General features: G+C 46.2%; 2 protein-coding genes across 16 annotated transcripts in view; both read left to right on the forward strand.

Moving 5' to 3' along the window:
* The window catches only part of LOC141085930 (dimethylaniline monooxygenase [N-oxide-forming] 2-like), a 207,700-nt gene that overhangs the window by 167,872 nt on the left and 22,422 nt on the right, over positions 1 to 17,406 (forward strand). The window lies entirely within an intron of this gene.
* LOC141085933 (uncharacterized) lies at positions 12,907 to 16,345 on the forward strand. Its single transcript, XM_073571588.1, has 3 exons — positions 12,907 to 14,606; positions 14,956 to 15,109; positions 15,212 to 16,345. The coding sequence occupies exons 1-3, from the start codon at positions 14,423 to 14,425 to the stop codon at positions 16,188 to 16,190; spliced, it is 1,317 nt and encodes a 438-aa protein (XP_073427689.1). The 5' UTR covers positions 12,907 to 14,422; the 3' UTR covers positions 16,191 to 16,345.

Consider the following 17,406-nt stretch of genomic DNA (forward strand, 5'->3'; position numbering starts at 1 on the left):
CAGATTGGTTTGTTCTGGACTCAGCGATACAAAACATGTGCGCTTTTTTAATGTTTATCTGCTGTTACACAATTAAATCTACTTTTTAGAAAAAATAATTGTTTTTGCATCACTAGAGTCCGAGAGATATAACTTTTTTATTTCTCTGCTGATGTAGCTGTATGGTGGCTTTTGTTTCAGGAGTAGCTGAGGTTTTCAGTTACACCATTTTTATTTTATATTCAACTATTTTTATCGCGTTTTATTCCACTTTTTGATCATCAGAATGATGAAAAGGCATTTTTCCTGTCGCATTTTTTTACGGTGTTCAATGAAGGGGTTTAATAGTGTGACAGTTTTATAGATCAGGTTATTTTGAACACGGCAATGCCAAATATGTGTACTTTATTTCTTTTTGTTTTACATAAATATGGATATTTATTGGTATTGTAATGACACCTAAGGTGTCACTGGCGCTGCCTAGGGGGCTCTATCAGGGGGCTCGTGAATGAGTGCAGGGAGTGCAGGCAGAAGGCACGCAGTGCACAAGGACCTGAGACTAGTGTAGTGAGCCCAGGGCCTGGCACTAAGTGATCACATGACCAGGGGGCGGAGCAAATGCACATGAGTGCTGGGAAGGACAGTGAGCACGCAGAGCACCGGCAAAGACAGTAAACATGGTCAAGGAGAGCAGGGAGTCAGAAGCCAGACGAATGCGCAGTATCTAGGGACAAGATAAATAGTAAACGGGGACAATCTTGGGGTTCGGATAACCAGGAGAGACAGAGCAGTACAAAATCAGGATACAGAGGCAGAAGTCGGGACAAACCGAATCAAACACAGCAATTCACACAAGCACAGAGGCACACGTTTAAGGACGAGTCACCTGGGTCAGCAACCACTAACCGAGTATACGGAAATATCACCGACACTAAATGCGGGTGCTGCCATCATTAAATAGCTGCCCCAAAACCAAAGAGAGGACTGAATTAACCCTGACCTGACCAGGATTGAGGCTGAACCATCCTGGCCAGAGTCATGAGAGTACCCCCTTCTCAATGGGGGCCACCGGACCCCCAGGTTTCTCAGGAAACCGGGCGTAAAAGGAGCACACCAGACGATCGGCATGAGCCGATCGGGCAGGAACCCAGGATCTGTCCTCAGGACCATACCCCTTCCAATGCACAAGATACTGGAGGGAACGGTAGACCAATCGGGAATCCACAATGCGCTCCACCTCAAACTCCCCCTGACTATCCACCAACACAGGCGGCGAGGGACCCAATGACTCTTCTTCCACAGCCATCAATGGTTTCAGCAGGGCCCTATGGAATACATTGGGGATCTTAAAAGACACTGGAAGATGCAAACGAAACTCCACTGGATTAACCACCTCCGTGGTCTCATAAGGGCCAATAAACTTAGGCCACAATTTAGCTGAATAACCTTGTTTAATGTTCCTGGTGAACAGCCACACTTTATCCCCAACCCGAAGGATGGGTCCCACAGTACGTCTCCTGTCCGTAAAAAGCTTAAATTTCCTTTGAGCCTCCCCAATATTCTTTTGGATCTCACACCATAAATTCCCCAACTGCTGTACAGCAATATCAGCCCCCGGGCAACCTGAGTCCAGGCGAGAAAACTCACCAAAGTGTGGATTAACCCATAGTTACAGAAGAGCTACCTGTGGAGTGGTTAACACAATTATTAAACGCAAATTCTGCTAAAGGTAAGGCATCAGACTAGTCCTCTTGACTAGAAGTGGCAAGGCAGCACAAAATCTGTTCTAATGACTAATTGGTCCGTTTGGTCTGATCCCTGTCTTGCAGTGGTTACCGCAATATAAGATACCCGGCGTATACCTATTTTGGCATACCTGATTGCAGGTCACTGACAAACTATCCTACGGGCTACACTCTTTATCTGATCTTTGGCTACTATTTGTGATTTACTCACACTAGCATCTAGAAATTAACCCTAGTCAAGATGGGGATGCAGAGTGTACATTAATGAGAAAAAATGAACTTTTTTTGAATTTACCAAATGGCTGCAAAGAAACAGAGTGAAAAATTTAAATGGGTTTGAATGCTTTCTGTACCCACTGTATTTCCAGGTAGGTCCCCTGGCTAAAATACCATCATCACCCATCTTTCCTGATCCCCAATCACTCCTGTATCTGTCTGCTATCAATGGTATGCCCCCCTGGCTGAAATACCATCATCAACCATCTTTCCTGAACCCCAATAACTCCTGTATGTGTCTATCAATGACCCCAGCACCCTCTAACCAAGTAATAATCTCTCCTTCCCTCTTGCCTCCCCACCTGACCTCCTCCGCTGACCTGCTCCTCAACTTTAGATTGCTCCTAATAACACACAAAACACGTCTCCCACTCTCCTCCTACCTGCTCTGCCTCTCTCTGCTTCTCCTCACTGCTGGTGACATATCTCCCAATCCTGGACCCCCACAGCTTATACCTTCCATTATTACCCCCTTCTATCACTCCCAATCCAATAAAAACACCCAAAATCTTTCACACCTCAATTCCGTGCCTTTGACGCCCACCACCCTGCTCCCTCTCTCTGGATCCCTCTGGAATGCGCACTCCATCTGCAATAAACTCCATGTTATTCACGACCTCTTTACCTCTCACAATTTTTCCTTCCTTAGCCTCATGGAAACATGGCTGACACCCTCTGACACCGCCTCCCCTGCTGCACTATGCTATGGCAGCCTCCACTTCACTCATACTCCTCGCCCTGGCAACAGACATGGTGGAGGAGTGGGCTTTCTCCTTTCTTCCAACTGCACCTTCAACCCAATCCCACCTCTTCCCTCCCTAATCCTCCCCTCTTTTGAAGTCCACTCTGTCCGCATCTACTCTCCCTCCAACTTCCAAGTGGCCGTCATATACCCACCTTTGGGCCCGACCACTGCCTTTATTGACCAATTCTCTACCTGGCTCCTTCACTTCCTCTCTGCTATCATCATAGGTGACTTCAATATCCCCATTGACACCCACCAGTCAGCAGCTTCCAAACTCCTGTCCCTTACTTCTTCCTTTGGACTTACTATGTGGTCCTCCTTGGCCACCCACACAGACGGACACACATTAGACCTGGTCTTCACCCATCTCTGCTCCTTATCTAAGTTCACAACCTCCCCTCTGCCTCTATCTGACCACCATCTACTCACTTTCTCATCCCTGTCCTCCTCACCTGTCACCCATGTCCAGCAACATGCACCCCAGCAGAAACCTTGCACATCTAGACACACACTCTCTGACTCTATCCTACCACTGTCCTCTATATCCTCACTCCATGACACAGACACTGCCACTAGTTTCTACAGTGCCACTCTTGCATCAGCCATCGACTCGGTCGCCCCTGTCATGCATAACAGAGTGCGACAAATCAATAGACAACCCTGGCACAATAACACCACTAAAAAGCTTCGGCAAGCATCCAGAATTGCTGAACAGCGCTGGAAGAAAACGCATTCCCAAGACGACTTCACTGCACTCAAACAAGCAACACTTGCATTCAAATCCGCTCTCACCTCTGCTAAACAGGCCTACTTTACATCCCTTGTGTCTTCCTTATCCCACAACCCTAAACAGTTGTTCAATACTTTTAACTCCCTCCTCCACCCACAACTGCCCCCTCCAACTTCCCTAATCTCTGCTGAGGACTTCGCCATGCACTTCAAAAACAAGATAGACCAAACACGGCAAGTCTTTATTATTCAGCCACCACAACCCCTTTGTATACCAGACCAATTCCCAAACCCCATAACATCCTTATCCAACATCACTGAAGGGGAACTTGCTCTCCTTCTCTTCAAATCACACCTCACCACTTGTGCACTTGACACCATTCCATCCCACCTCCTCCCCAACCTCACCACCACTCTTATCCCATCTCTAACCCACCTCTTCAACCTATCACTTACTTCTGATACCTTCCCTTCTGCTTTCAAACTTGCTACAATCACGCCTATCCTCAAAAAGCCAACCCTCGACCCAACCACTATGTCCAGCTGTTGCCCAATATCGCTGCTCCCATTCGCTTCCAAACTCCTGGAGCAGCATGTCCACGCTGAACTTTCCTCCCATCTCTCATCTAACCTGCTCTTTGACAATCTACAATCTGGTTTCCGCCCCCATCACTCCACTGAGACAGCCCTAACCAAAATTACTAACGACCTACTTACAGCCAAAGCAAGCGGACAATACTCTATACTCCTCCTTCTCAACCTGTCCTCTGCCTTCAACACAGTTGACCACTGCCTCCTACTACAGATCCTCCCTTCCTTTGGCATCAAAGATCTTGCCCTATCCCGGATTTCCTCATACCTCTCCTACCACACATTCAGCATCTCCCACTCCCACACTACCTCCTCATCCCACACTCTCTCTGTTGGAGTCCTCCAAGGCTCTGTTCTAGGACCCCTACTCTTCTCAATCTATACACTTGACCTGGGGCAACTCATAAAGTCCATGGACTCAAGCACCACCTTTATGCCGGTGATACGCAGATCTACCTCACTGGCCCAGACGTCACCTCTCTGCTCTCCAAAATCCCGGAGTGTCTATCAGCCATATCCTCCTTCTTCTCCTCCCGCTTCCTCAAACTGAATGTGGACAAATCTGAACTGATCATCTTTCCCCCATCTCACAAATCTTCCATACCTGACCTATCTATAACAATTGATGACATCACGTTTTCCCCTGTACCGGAGGTCCGTTGCCTCAGAGTAACCCTTGACTCTGCCCTGTCCTTCAAACCGCACATCCAAGCTCTCTCCACCTCCTGCCACCTCCAGCTCAAAAATATTTCCAGAATCCGTTCCTTCCTCAACCCTCACTCTACTAAAATGCTTGTGCATGTCCTCATCATCTCCCGTCTCGACTATTGCAAGATCCTTTTCTGTGGCCTCCCTGCTAACACTCTCGAACCTCTCTAGTCTATCCTTAACTCTGCTGCCCGACTAATTCATCTCTCGCCTCACTACTCCTCCTCTTCTCCCCTCTGCAAATCTCTTCACTGGCTACCATTCCCTCAGCGTATCCAATTCAAATTACTAATACTGACCTCCAAGGCCATCTATAACCTGTCTCCTCCATATATCTCTGAACTGATCTCCCGATATCTTCCCTCACGTTATCTCCGATCCTCCCAAGACCTCCTTCTCTCCTCCACACTTATTCGCTACTCACCCAACCGCCGCCAAGACTTCTCCCGAATAGCCCCCATCCTCTGGAATTCTTTACCCGAACACTTCCGGCTATCAACCACACTCGGATCCTTCAGACGTAACCTGAAAACCCATCTCTTCAGGAAAGCCTACAGCCTGTAATGATCCCCGCTGCCCCCTCACCACTACTGGAGCTACCGCCTCACCATCACTGGAGCTGCTGCAACCCCCCAACCTACTGTCTCCTTCCCCACCATCCTGTAGAATATAAGCCCGAAAGGGCAGGGTCCTCTTTCCCCTCTATATCAGTCTGTGATTGTTAGTTTGTTTACTGTAAGTGATATCTGTAATTTGTCTATAACCCATTCTCATGTACAGCACCATGGAATCAATGGCGCTATATAAATAAATATTAATAATAAAAATAATAATAATTATTGGTCTCTGGATGGTAAGCAGACGAGAAAGACAACTCAATACCCAACCTTTTGCAAAACGCCCTCCAAAACCTGGACACAAACTGCACGCCACAGTCAGACACCACATTCAAGGGCACACAATGCAAATGATCCACATGTTGAACGAACAACCTAGAAAAGGTCCCTGCAGCAGGTAGTGCCACTAAGGATACAAAGTGTGATTGCTTCGCAACCCTGTCCACCAACACCCAGACGACCGTATTACCCTTGGAGGGAGGAAGATTGGTGATAAAGTCCATGGACCGATGTGTCCATCCATGGTCAATCAGGAACTGGCAAAGTCATCAATTCCCCGGTCAGCCCGTTATGAGAGCTCTTAGGCTAGTTTCACATTTGCATCTGTGTGCGCAGTGTTTCATCCGCATAGATCTGCATGCGTCATGTGTACCTATCTTTAACATGGTGTACACAGGGGCTTGTATTTGCATCAGTTCACATGCGCCTGCGTACGCATGCGTCGTTTTTCGGGGTGCGGCAAGGTCCAGCGAACGCAACATGTTGCATTTTTGGAAGCGGCAACAATCTGTCAAATATGCGCAGTCATGCGCATGCGGATGAGTGCGTAACAAAACCTCATTACTGTCTATGGGAACGCATGCATACGCAAGGACATGCATACGCATACGCTCGATACGCATGCGTTCTTCATAATGCAAATAGAAATCCCATCAGACATGCCCATTTTTGTCAGATGTCATATCGAAAGCATGCGTATAAACAACACAAACGCATGCAAACGCAGCGTGTGGTTTTTTTGCGTCATGCGTAAGATGATGCGGATAAAAAACGCTGCGTAAACATGCGTTTTTGCATGCATTTGTGGATGCGGATGATACACTGTGGACTCAAACGCTAATGTGAACCTAGCCTTAGCACGGGCACATACCTCACAGGCAGACACAAACTTTCTAACATCAGACGTAAGTGAGGCCCACCAAAAAGCCCTTGCAATGGCTCCACAAGTGGCCAAAATCCCCGGATGTGCACTCAGCGCCGAATCATGGAACTCCTGGAGGACGTTGAGTCGAAGTTGGACCAGAACAAACAATTTTCCCACCGGCTTGGACGGGGGGGCTGGGACTGGGCTTCTCAAATCTCCCGTTCCTCAAACCTGCACACACACATCAGCCACGAGAAGAATGGAGGATGGAGGGTTGGGGGGAGAAACTGGATCCAGACTCCGGGACAAGACATCAGCCTTCACATTCCTAGATCCCGGACGAAAAGTGATCGAGAACTGGAACCGGGAAAGAAAATTGACCATCTGGCTGGCCTGGGGGTCCACCTTTTAGCAGACTCAACATGCGCTAGGTTCTTATGGTCAGTAACTACAGTAATGGGATGAACTGCCCCCTCCAAAAATGCCTCTATTCTTCAAAGGCCTACTAAACCGCAAGAAGTTCCCAATTACCCTCGTCATAATTTCTTTCCATCGAGGAGAACTTCCTGGAGAAGAAGGGACATTGTCTCAGATTGGTCAAGTTGGCAGGCCCCTGGCACAACACTGCCCCCACCCCCACCTCTGTGGTGTCAACCTCCACCACAAAAGGTTCCGATGGATCCAGTTGAACCAGAACCGGGGCAGTCATAAAACATTTTTTGAGAGTGAGAAATGCCACTACCGCTGAGGCAGACCAGTTCTTAACGTCAGCCCCCTTCTGTGTCAAGTCACTGAGGGGCTTGACCACCTGAGAGAACCCTTTAATAAATTTCCGGTAGTAATTGGCGAATCCCAAGAAGCGCTGAAGGCCCTTCAGGTCCCGGGGCTGAACCCAATCAACAATGGCCTGCACCTTTTTGGGATCCATATGAAACCCCTCACTAGAGATAATGAACCTTAAGAAAGGCAGTTCCTGAGCGAAAAACGAGCATTTCTCTAGCTTGGCGAAAAGTTGGTTTTCCCTGAGTCTCTCAAGAACTGCCCGAAGGTGACCAATATGTGATTGCTTATCAAGTGAATAAACCAGAATGTCATCCAAGTATATAACCACAAACCTCCCAGTAAAATCAGAGAACACATGATTGAGGAAGTTTTGGAAAACCGCAGGGGCATTGGTCAGACCAAACAGCATAACTACATTTTCAAACAGCCCTTCTGAGATGAGAAACGCAGATTTCCACGCATCCTCCTCCTGCACCCGGATGAGGTTGTATGGCCCCACAAATCTAATTTTGAAAACCATTTGGCCCCGGACAATTGGTTACACAAATTGGGAATGAGTGGGAGGGGATATGTGTTTCTTACAGCAATTTTATTTAGTTCACGAAAGTCAAGGCACGGGCGGAGACCATCGTCTATTTTTTTTACAAAACAACCTGCAGCAACAGGAGTCACGGAAGGGTGGACATGCCCCTTGTGGAGACTCTCAGATATGTACTCCTTCATGGCGAACCACTCGCGACCAGAAAGGTTAAACAATTGGGCTTTTGGCAATTTAGCTCCAGGAATCAGGTCAATGGCACAATCAAAAGGACGGTGTGGTGGTAACCCCTCAGCCTGACTTTTGGAGAACACGTCCTTGACATCCTTCAGGTACTCCGGAATACCCTCCAGACCAACGGACGATACAGACACAGAATTCAGACATTTTGTTTTCACAGTTGGAGCCCCATTTAACAATTTCCTAGGCCTCCCAGTCAATGACTGGATTATGACATTGCAGCCAAGGAAACCCCAACACCAAACCAGCAGGGAGATAGGCTGTTTTATTCTGGACAATCTGCTCCAAATGAACAGACCCCACCTTGCGGACAAACTCTTTAGTAATAGAGCGGATCCCGTCCTTGGTGAATGGGGTTGAGTCAATAGCGACCACTCTCATGGGTTTGTCCAACCTGACTGTCCCTATCTCACAGTGGGCCACCAACCTCGAGTCAAACAAGTTCACTGAAGACCTGCAATCCACAAAAGCAGAAGAGGTGAAAAAACAATTGCTCACACCTACTTCCACTTTTAACAATAGCTTGAAGGCTGAGGAAAAAAGAACCTGTGGGTCTGGATAACCTCCTCGTCAGTTACCCAGACCTAGTCATTTCCCGAGACCTTGGAATCCGGGGGGCAGGAGGCACAGTCCTTTATCCAATGACCCTGCTCACCACAATAGAAGCAGAATTTTTTTCTCTTTGTGACGTCTCCTCTCCTTTTCCTTCATGGAGACAGCCCCCACCTCCATGGGCTCAACAACACCTCTTTCTTAAGAAAAAAAAAAAAAAACTGAACTGGAGTAGACTTGAATGACATGCATGATGTAAAAGCATGTTCACACTGGCCATAAAAGCAAACAAAACCAAAGGAAAAAACAATGTGTGTATACCCTAATGAAAATAAATAAGTAAAAAAGCAAGTGCATTAAATAACATAGGGTACTTGGTAAACACTGTTTTGATCAAAAAAGTATAAAGCTGTCCCACCACGGCAAGGCGTACCCATTTGAGACAGTAACTACACTAACGGTTAAAACCTACCTAGTGTGAATAGTGGCAGAGTCTCTGGGTCCCAAACGGACACCCAGCTTCAGCCTGCGGTCCATACAGACGGCCTGAGTCATAAACTCCTCCAGAGAGTCGGGCGGTGGGTGCAGGGCCAAGGCATCCTTTAGATGCTCAGAGAGACCCTGTTGGAATAGCCCTCTGAGTGCCAAGTTGTTCCAGGAAACTTCATGTGCCCATCGTCTGTACTCGGAACAGTACCACTCAGCTGAGTGCTTTCCCTGGGTAAAACTCATAATCATGTCCTCTGCCAATCTCACCCTATCATGTTCATCGTATATAAGACCCAAGGCCTTGAAGAACCGATCCACAGACATTCTTTCGGAAAGGTAGGGGATAGGGAGAAAGCCCAGGATTGTGGCCCCTCACGTAACAGGGAAACTATCCCCATCATTTCTCTCATCACCCGAGGAACGAGGACGCAGAGAAAAAAGTAATTTCTTTAAACACCCAGAATTTTTTCTTATCCACAGAAAAAGTATCCGGAAGTTTGACAGAGGGTTCAGGAAAGGATAGGGAAACATCAGACACAGTACCCTCCACATTGCCAGACGAGGAAGAGACACCCCGAACAGCATTAACGGTATCCGCCAATTCCCTGTGTACCTGTAAGCAACCAGAGCTCTTTGCTCAACAGGTTCTGCATCATCTTGGTCAGGATAGATACCTGATCTGACAGAGCATTGCAGCAGGTCCATATAAAACACAAAAAAAAAACCCCGAAAAATTGTATGGTCTGTGATAATGCAATGACACCCAAAGTGTCACTGGATCTGCCAAGGGTGCGCTATCAGGGGTGTGAATGAGTACAGGGAGTGCAGGCAGAAGGCACGCAGTGCACAAGGACCTGAGACTAGTGTAGTGAGCCCAGGACCTGGCACTAAGCGATCACATGACCAGGGTGCACAACAACCGCACGTGAGTGCAGGGAAGGAAACTGAGCATGCAGAGAACAGGGCAAAGACAGTAAATATAGTCAAGAAGAGCAGGGAGTCAGAAGCCAGACAAACGCACAGTACCTAGGGACAAGACAAAGAGTAAACGGGGACAAGCCAATGGGGTCAGATAACCAGGAGAGACAGAGCAGTACAAAATCAGGATACAGAGGCAGAAGTCAGGGGACAAACCAATTCATACACAGCAAGGCACACAAGCACAGATGCACGCGTTTTAGGATGAGCCACCTGGGTCAGCAACCACTAACCGAGTATACGGAAATATCACCGACACTAAATGCGGGTGCTGCCAACATTAAATAGCTGCCCCAAAACCAAAGAGAGGCGGACTGAATTAACCCTGACCTGACCAGGATGGAGGCGTAACCATCCTGTCCAGAGTCATGACAGGTATTGCCTTTTTTCATTTTTATATTCTTTATTTTGGAATTTGGGATTTTTTATTACATTTTTACCATTTTTTTACTTTCAGTATTTGTTTACTTTTTTACCTAGTCCATCCATGGGACATTAACCTTCCCTGCCATGATCTGTGATGTAATATTCTGCAATGCTTTTGCACTGCAGGGTATTAGATGATTGAATCTCACACAGGCAGGAGGTGTGTCTGCTCCTCTTCTCAGCATGAACTTACAGCACTCCATAACTGGATGACCCCTTGTCCATCTTTTGGCCCAACGTCATCATGGAGACCGACTGTCGCAAAGAGGGAGCATCATACCAGGAAGTGGCCCAGGATGGAGAACAGTATACCAGGATGGAGGACATTACACCAGGAATGGGCTTGAGATAGGGGTGTAGGATGGGGTTCATTATACCAGGATGAGATACATTGTTACAGAAAAGGGTCAGTAAGGGGGACATTATTACAGTAAGGGGTCAGGAAAACAAGACATTATAACAGGAAGAGGCACAGGATGGGGGACATTACAATTTCAAGGGTTTAGAATGAGAGACTTTATTACACGATGGGAACAACAATGGGGGATATTATTACAGGAAAGAGCCAGGATGGGGTTCATCGGACTCTATCCTTTACGATACTAGCTATAGATATATGCAAACATTGAATATCTGCATTTTAAACCTAAAAATAAATTACAACAGTAAGAAGAAATCCTTATAAAGCATCCAGTTGATTTCATGTACATTAACTCCCTCATGACCATATGTCCAGGTCAGTAGGTACTTACCAACCTTGTACGTATGGATGCATCTTAGAGATTTTGTGCAGACAGGAGCTTTGAGCAACAATGGCCTCCAGGTGTTCAGTTTATACGACAGCTGACACTCATTGCCAGGAGCAATACCCTCACCACTTCTGACAATTTAACCCCCTTGATAGCTATCACATCATTTCGAAGGCAGGCAGAGGGAAGGGCCCCCATGATGTCATCACGGGGGCCCAATCGTTGCCATGGTGACACGATGTCGCCAGAGCTAGCAAACTTGTTAGGCTACTTTCACACTTGCGTTTTTTTGCGGTGCATTTTTTGCGCAAACAAATTCATGAAAAAAACGCATCATGCGTTTGTGTGCTTTTTTTTTAAAAAAAGCATGCTTTTTTTGCGCATACGTGCGCATTACAATGCGCACGTATGCGCACCCATAGAGTGTAATGGGTGTTTTGCTGTAAAAAAATTGCATTGCGTGCACATGCGTTTTTTTGGGGCAAGTCGGACGCACAAAAGATGCAAGAGGATGCATTTTGTGCGCCCGAGCGCACACTACAAAAAAAACGCATGCGCATACAAACGTGTACAAACGCATGTGTATGCGCACCCATGTAAAAGATAGGGGGGAAAAACGCATGTGTTTTTTTGCGCTAAAAAACAGCGCAAAAAAACGCAAGTGTGAAACCAGCCTTACATCATGCTGAGAGCATGATCCATCGAGTGCAGCACTGACTGTTTGTATAGCATAGCAATGCTCAGCTACAGTTTTGTGCATTGCTGAAAAGGACACTGCTGAACAGAGGCCAAATGGAGTACAGAGTAGCTTTTCTGCCTCACTATAGTGAATGGATCCATCAGGTGTTTCATCTGAATCACTCAGAGATTTAGATGAAAACCCCGAAGTTAGTGCTCAGCGTAGCGTGCAGGATAAATGTGATCCCAAATGTTATGTAAAATGTTCCCCTCAAAAGCTTTAAATCAATCCACAAAAAATCAAGTCCTCATTCCGGTCTGTCATCTGCTTTTGGAAATATAGGGGGCTTCCTTGTTACTGAGGCTGTAAAAGGAAAAATGGCTTTCTCACCCCAAAATAAGTTCAGAAAATTCTGCGCTCCCAAATCCAAATGTTCCCCTCCCTTCTGAGCCCCAGTGTACTTAAACTACATTTAGCGCTCACATGTTTGGCACTTTTGAAGATATGCGAGTCTGCCTAATTTACTGGTGCGTGTCTCCCGAAATGTACACAATGTACTTGGCACAACAACATATTGTGCACTACAACTTACTGGTAACTACAACATACTGGGCATTATAATGGCAGTTTGTAATTTACACTCATCAACATCCACTGCTTCTTGAAATTATTTTTTCTTCACTGTCAATGGTATAAAATTCTGTGACCCACCTGTGGTGTAAATATGATCACTGCACCCCTAGATGAATTGATTGAGAGGTTTAGTTTGTAAAATAGGTTCACTTATGGAAAGTTTTTCTGCTTGGCACCTGAGGGGCTATTCCAGTGGGTCATGACATCCACAAACCATAACAATAAAATCTGCACTATAATAAAGCACTCCTTCCCTTCTGAGCTGTGCACTGTGCCTGAAAAGTATTTCCAGATTGCATGGAGTGTATTGGCGCACTCAGGAGAAATTTTTACTACAAATGGAGGTCCATATTTTCATACCAGCCCTTAGAAAAATTAAAAACTTGGGGCTAAAGCAACACTTTAGTGGTAAAAAAATAATTATCCTTTCTTCACCATCCAATGGTATAAAATTTTGTGAGGCACATGTGGTGTCAATATGATCACTGCACCCCTAGATGAATTCATTAAGGAGTGCAGTTTGTAAAATGAGGTCCCTAATGAGGGGAGTTTCTGCTGTTCAGTCACCTCAGGGGCTCTGCATAGGTGACATGGCACCCTCAACTCAGTCCAGCAAAATCTGAACTCAAACATGGGGCTTCTTCCCTTCTGAGATTTGCAGTTGCACGACAAAGTTGGGGGTCCATTTTCTCCTGCTAACCTTGTGAAAATGATAAAATTTGAGGATGAAACATTTTTTTATTTTCACAGATCAACAATGTTTCAAAACATCACTCCTTACTTTCTGAGCCCCGCATGCACCCAAACAGTAGATTTCTCCCACATATGGGATATCTGCATGCTCATGAAAAATTCTATTTTCTCCTGTTACTCTTGTGAAAATAAAAAGAATGATGCTAAAAGAACATTTTTGTGGGAAAAATGTGAATTTATTATTTTCACGGCTCTATATTATAAACGTCTATGAAGTACCTGGGGGTTCAACTTGCTCACCACACATATAGCTGCACTCCTTGAGGGGTCTACTCATCATAATGGGGTCACTTGTGGGGAGTTTCTACTGTTTAGACACATCAGTGGCTCTTCAAATGCGGCAGTGCATTCACTAATGAATCCAGTCAATGAGTCAAATGACACTCATTCCCTTTCTGAGCCCTGCTGTGAGCCCAAACAGAAGTTTTCCCCCACAAATGGGGTACCAGAGCATACTCAGGAGAAATTACACAATAAATTATATGTGCAATTTTTCCGATTACCCTTGTAATATGGGATATCTGTATACTCATGAGAAATTCTATTTTCTCCTGTTACTCTTGTGAAAATAAAAAAAATTGGGGCTAAAACAACATTTCTGTGGGAAAAATCTAATTTTTTTTATTTTTATGGCTCTATGTTCTAAACGTCTGTGAAGCACCTGGGAGTTCAAGGTTCTCATCACACATTTAGGCCGGAGTCACACTGGCGAGGAATACGGGTGCGTGCGAGGCGCAAAAAGCACGCATTAGACACGGACCAATGATTCTCTATGGGGTCACTCGCACCAGGCGTATATTTCTCCTCCGTATCCTACGCTCCGTGCCACTCGCAGCATGCTGCGATTGTCAGCGTACTACGCCCGTAGCACGCCAATGCAAGTCAATGGGTGCGCAAAAAATACGGATTACACACTGACCACACGTGTGACCTGCGAGCAATACGCAGGTCTTTTGGCTGGTGACAGGAAATGGGCCAATCCATCATCAGGAAGCGTAGACATGCAAATGAGCTAAAAAAGCGCTCCAGACATCCAGGAAGTACGCCTCCACGGAGTACAGCAACAGCATGGCGTCCACTTACATAAATGTGGAGATGCTAATTGTGCTGGTGCAGGAGCGTCCAGAAATATGGGACCCACGCGACGCAAACTATGCGAACCGCACACGAAAGGAGGCGTCATGGAGGCGCATCTGTCGCCAGATGTACCATGACTTCGGTGACAGACCACGTGAGGAGCAGCAGAAAATTCGTAAGTGCAACCATAAAAATATAATTAACCTTAGCGCGCGCTATAAAATGACTCTACAATCATCCCCCCCCCCTTCCTGGGCATGTAATTTTAGCCTCATAAGGCCGTTACATTAGGATGTGACACGTGGCTTCACACAGCCATAATTAGGGGTTAGGCCACAAGCTCCTCATCCTCCTAGCCACAAAAATTATTTTCAGGGGAGCTAATGAGACCCTGGGTATCGGCCCAATTACATATGCCACCATGGGTAGAACGCACACCCCATAAGGCCCCATGCCTAGACTACTGTTTGAAAATGTGACCACTCAAATATGTGATTTTGACAATCTTTCCTGTCACATTGCAGTTGAAGATGTGATGAAACGGTGGAGAAGCATCCGGGACCAATACCGCCGGGAACGCCAGCAGCGGTCCAGGAGTGGGGATGCTGGCCATGTAAAGCGGAAATATATATATTATGACCGGCTGAACTTCCTCGCCCCAATTCTGGCTCTGAGACCGTAAGTACATACCTCACACCACATGACACAAAAACATTACACAAATACTTTACAGGGACAAAAATATTGATGTATTTTTGCCTCTGTTCTATTTCATAACAGAACTCAATCCAACCTTACGGATCGAGGAACGGCCTCAGAGGCAGAGCCCGTTATTGATCCTGTAGGGGATGAGGTGGCTGGCCCATCTTCTCCCCCTACAAGAAGGATGTCTGAAGAGGAGGCATCACAAGAGCACACAATGGCTGCCCGACAAAACACACCACCAGGACGGTCTGCAGCTGCAACCTCACCCATCCTGGAAGAGATGGGCAACTTGAGCAGCAGCCCAACTGCCCAGATCAGGCCCTCCCCACAGGCTGCTCTAGCAACACGGCGAATAAGAAGAAGGCGCCAGGTCGCCATTCAAGAGAGCAGGACCAATGTGGACACTGGGGTGCTGAATTACCTGTCCAGAGTCACTACAGATGATGGTGAGGAGGCCTATGCACGTAGCCTCACCCTTTATCTCCGTGCCCTTACCCGTGAGGTCAGGCTCCGTATTAGGGGGTGTATTCAGATCCTGCTTGATGCAAGCACCCCCCCCAATACCCCATATGAGGTGTTTGAATTTCTGGAGAGGTGGCAGCTCTCACCAAGAAATTTAATGCGCATGAGACCATCCACACAGATGCTTGCTCAAGCAGGGTCTGAGCAGCCCCTAATACGTGGGCCAACACCTCAACCCCTTCCTCCCCCTACCCATCCTTCTATTCCGCAGCCCCAAATGTCTTCAGCAAGCCAACCCCACCAATATGGCCACTTGTACCCACCCAGTGTTGGAGGCTGGTCCCAACCTGGTTGGGGACGATCTGGCTATCTTGGTGGGTATGATCCACGGGCCTACCATAGCCAACAAGAAGCCCCTCACCATCATCATTATTACTCTGGGCAGTATCACCAACAGGCCCAGGAGGCTGGACAACAACAGCATCATGGGCAACAGTATGGCCCCACACAGGGCGATGTTGGCCACAATGTCCAGCAGCACCCCCAGGCTGTTCCTCCCCATTCCCCTTCCCCTACATATGAGGATTTATGAATCCAAACTTTGGAGATGTCCAGTGACATGTAACTGGTGCTTCTAATCTAGAGAAAAAAACAGGTGTTCTCCATCACCAACATTTAGAACATAATTTAACACTCACATTTGTAAACAATGTTTTCCAAACATATGAAACAATCCATCATGACAGGCAACGCTACCTCACGCCTTTCACACAGATATTACATGTGTGTATAAAAGAGAATATTTAAATGCGCTATACTGTTACCTGAAAGGATGAAAATACACTAATCACTTGTTAATGCATAGGAAAGGTGTGCTTGCCTTTAGTTAAGTAGTCAACTTTGTTATTAGCATTCTCTAGTAAACCAATTTGAGGCGAACAGCATTCACAATATCACGCTCTCTCTATGTCTTAACAAGTGAGTTTTGTATTTTCATCCTTTCCAGTATAGTATGCTTAAATATTGTCTGTTCTACAGACAGGTAATATCTGTGTGAAAGATGTGAGGCAGCCTTGCCTGTCATGGTGGAATCTTTCTATGTTTGGAAAACATTATGAGGAAATGTGAGTGTTATCTTATTGACTTTATTTTGGTGATGGAGCTCACCCTTTGTTGCCTAATCCAGGTTAATGTAGGCATGCAGCAATGTTGTTATTGCATAATGTTTGTTGCAGTTATTTTCTGTTATGTTAATGTTACATCAAGTTAACGAAGGCCCAAAGGGTCATTTTGGCCATTGCCAAATTTGTGTGATGGCAAATTGTTTGCCTTTAAGCAAAAACCAAAAAACAAAAAGGCAAAACTAAAAATTTGTCTACTCTAGTTAACGTCTCTGTGTGATTTCTCACTATCCCTCACAACATACTAACAGACACCAACCAATGCAAAGAAACACTCATAGAATCATAACAAGGCTTGAGTAATATATATTTAGACACACTTTGAACCAAAAATAATTAGAACATAGACACAGCATTCTCTTGCCAAGAAGTAGCCCCCTCAGGTGAGATAAAGTAATTAGTGAATATATCACGCACTTTGAGGCCAGAGAGCGGTCTACGTTGAGGGATGATAGGTGGTCTCACCCTGCGCACATTGTCTGGCCTATGCACAACACCATCAGAGGAGGAGCAATCATGTATCCTGGTGAAGTTATGCAGAACAACACAGGCTTTCACAACTTCATTCACATTTTGCTCACTCAACTGAATGGCAGACTGGAGTACCCGCCATTTGGCACAAAGAAT

The sequence above is a fragment of the Dendrobates tinctorius genome, unplaced genomic scaffold (genome assembly GCF_039654945.1).
Source record: "Dendrobates tinctorius isolate UK_male_01 unplaced genomic scaffold, ASM3965494v1 ptg000029l, whole genome shotgun sequence".
Taxonomy (NCBI): domain Eukaryota; kingdom Metazoa; phylum Chordata; class Amphibia; order Anura; family Dendrobatidae; genus Dendrobates; species Dendrobates tinctorius.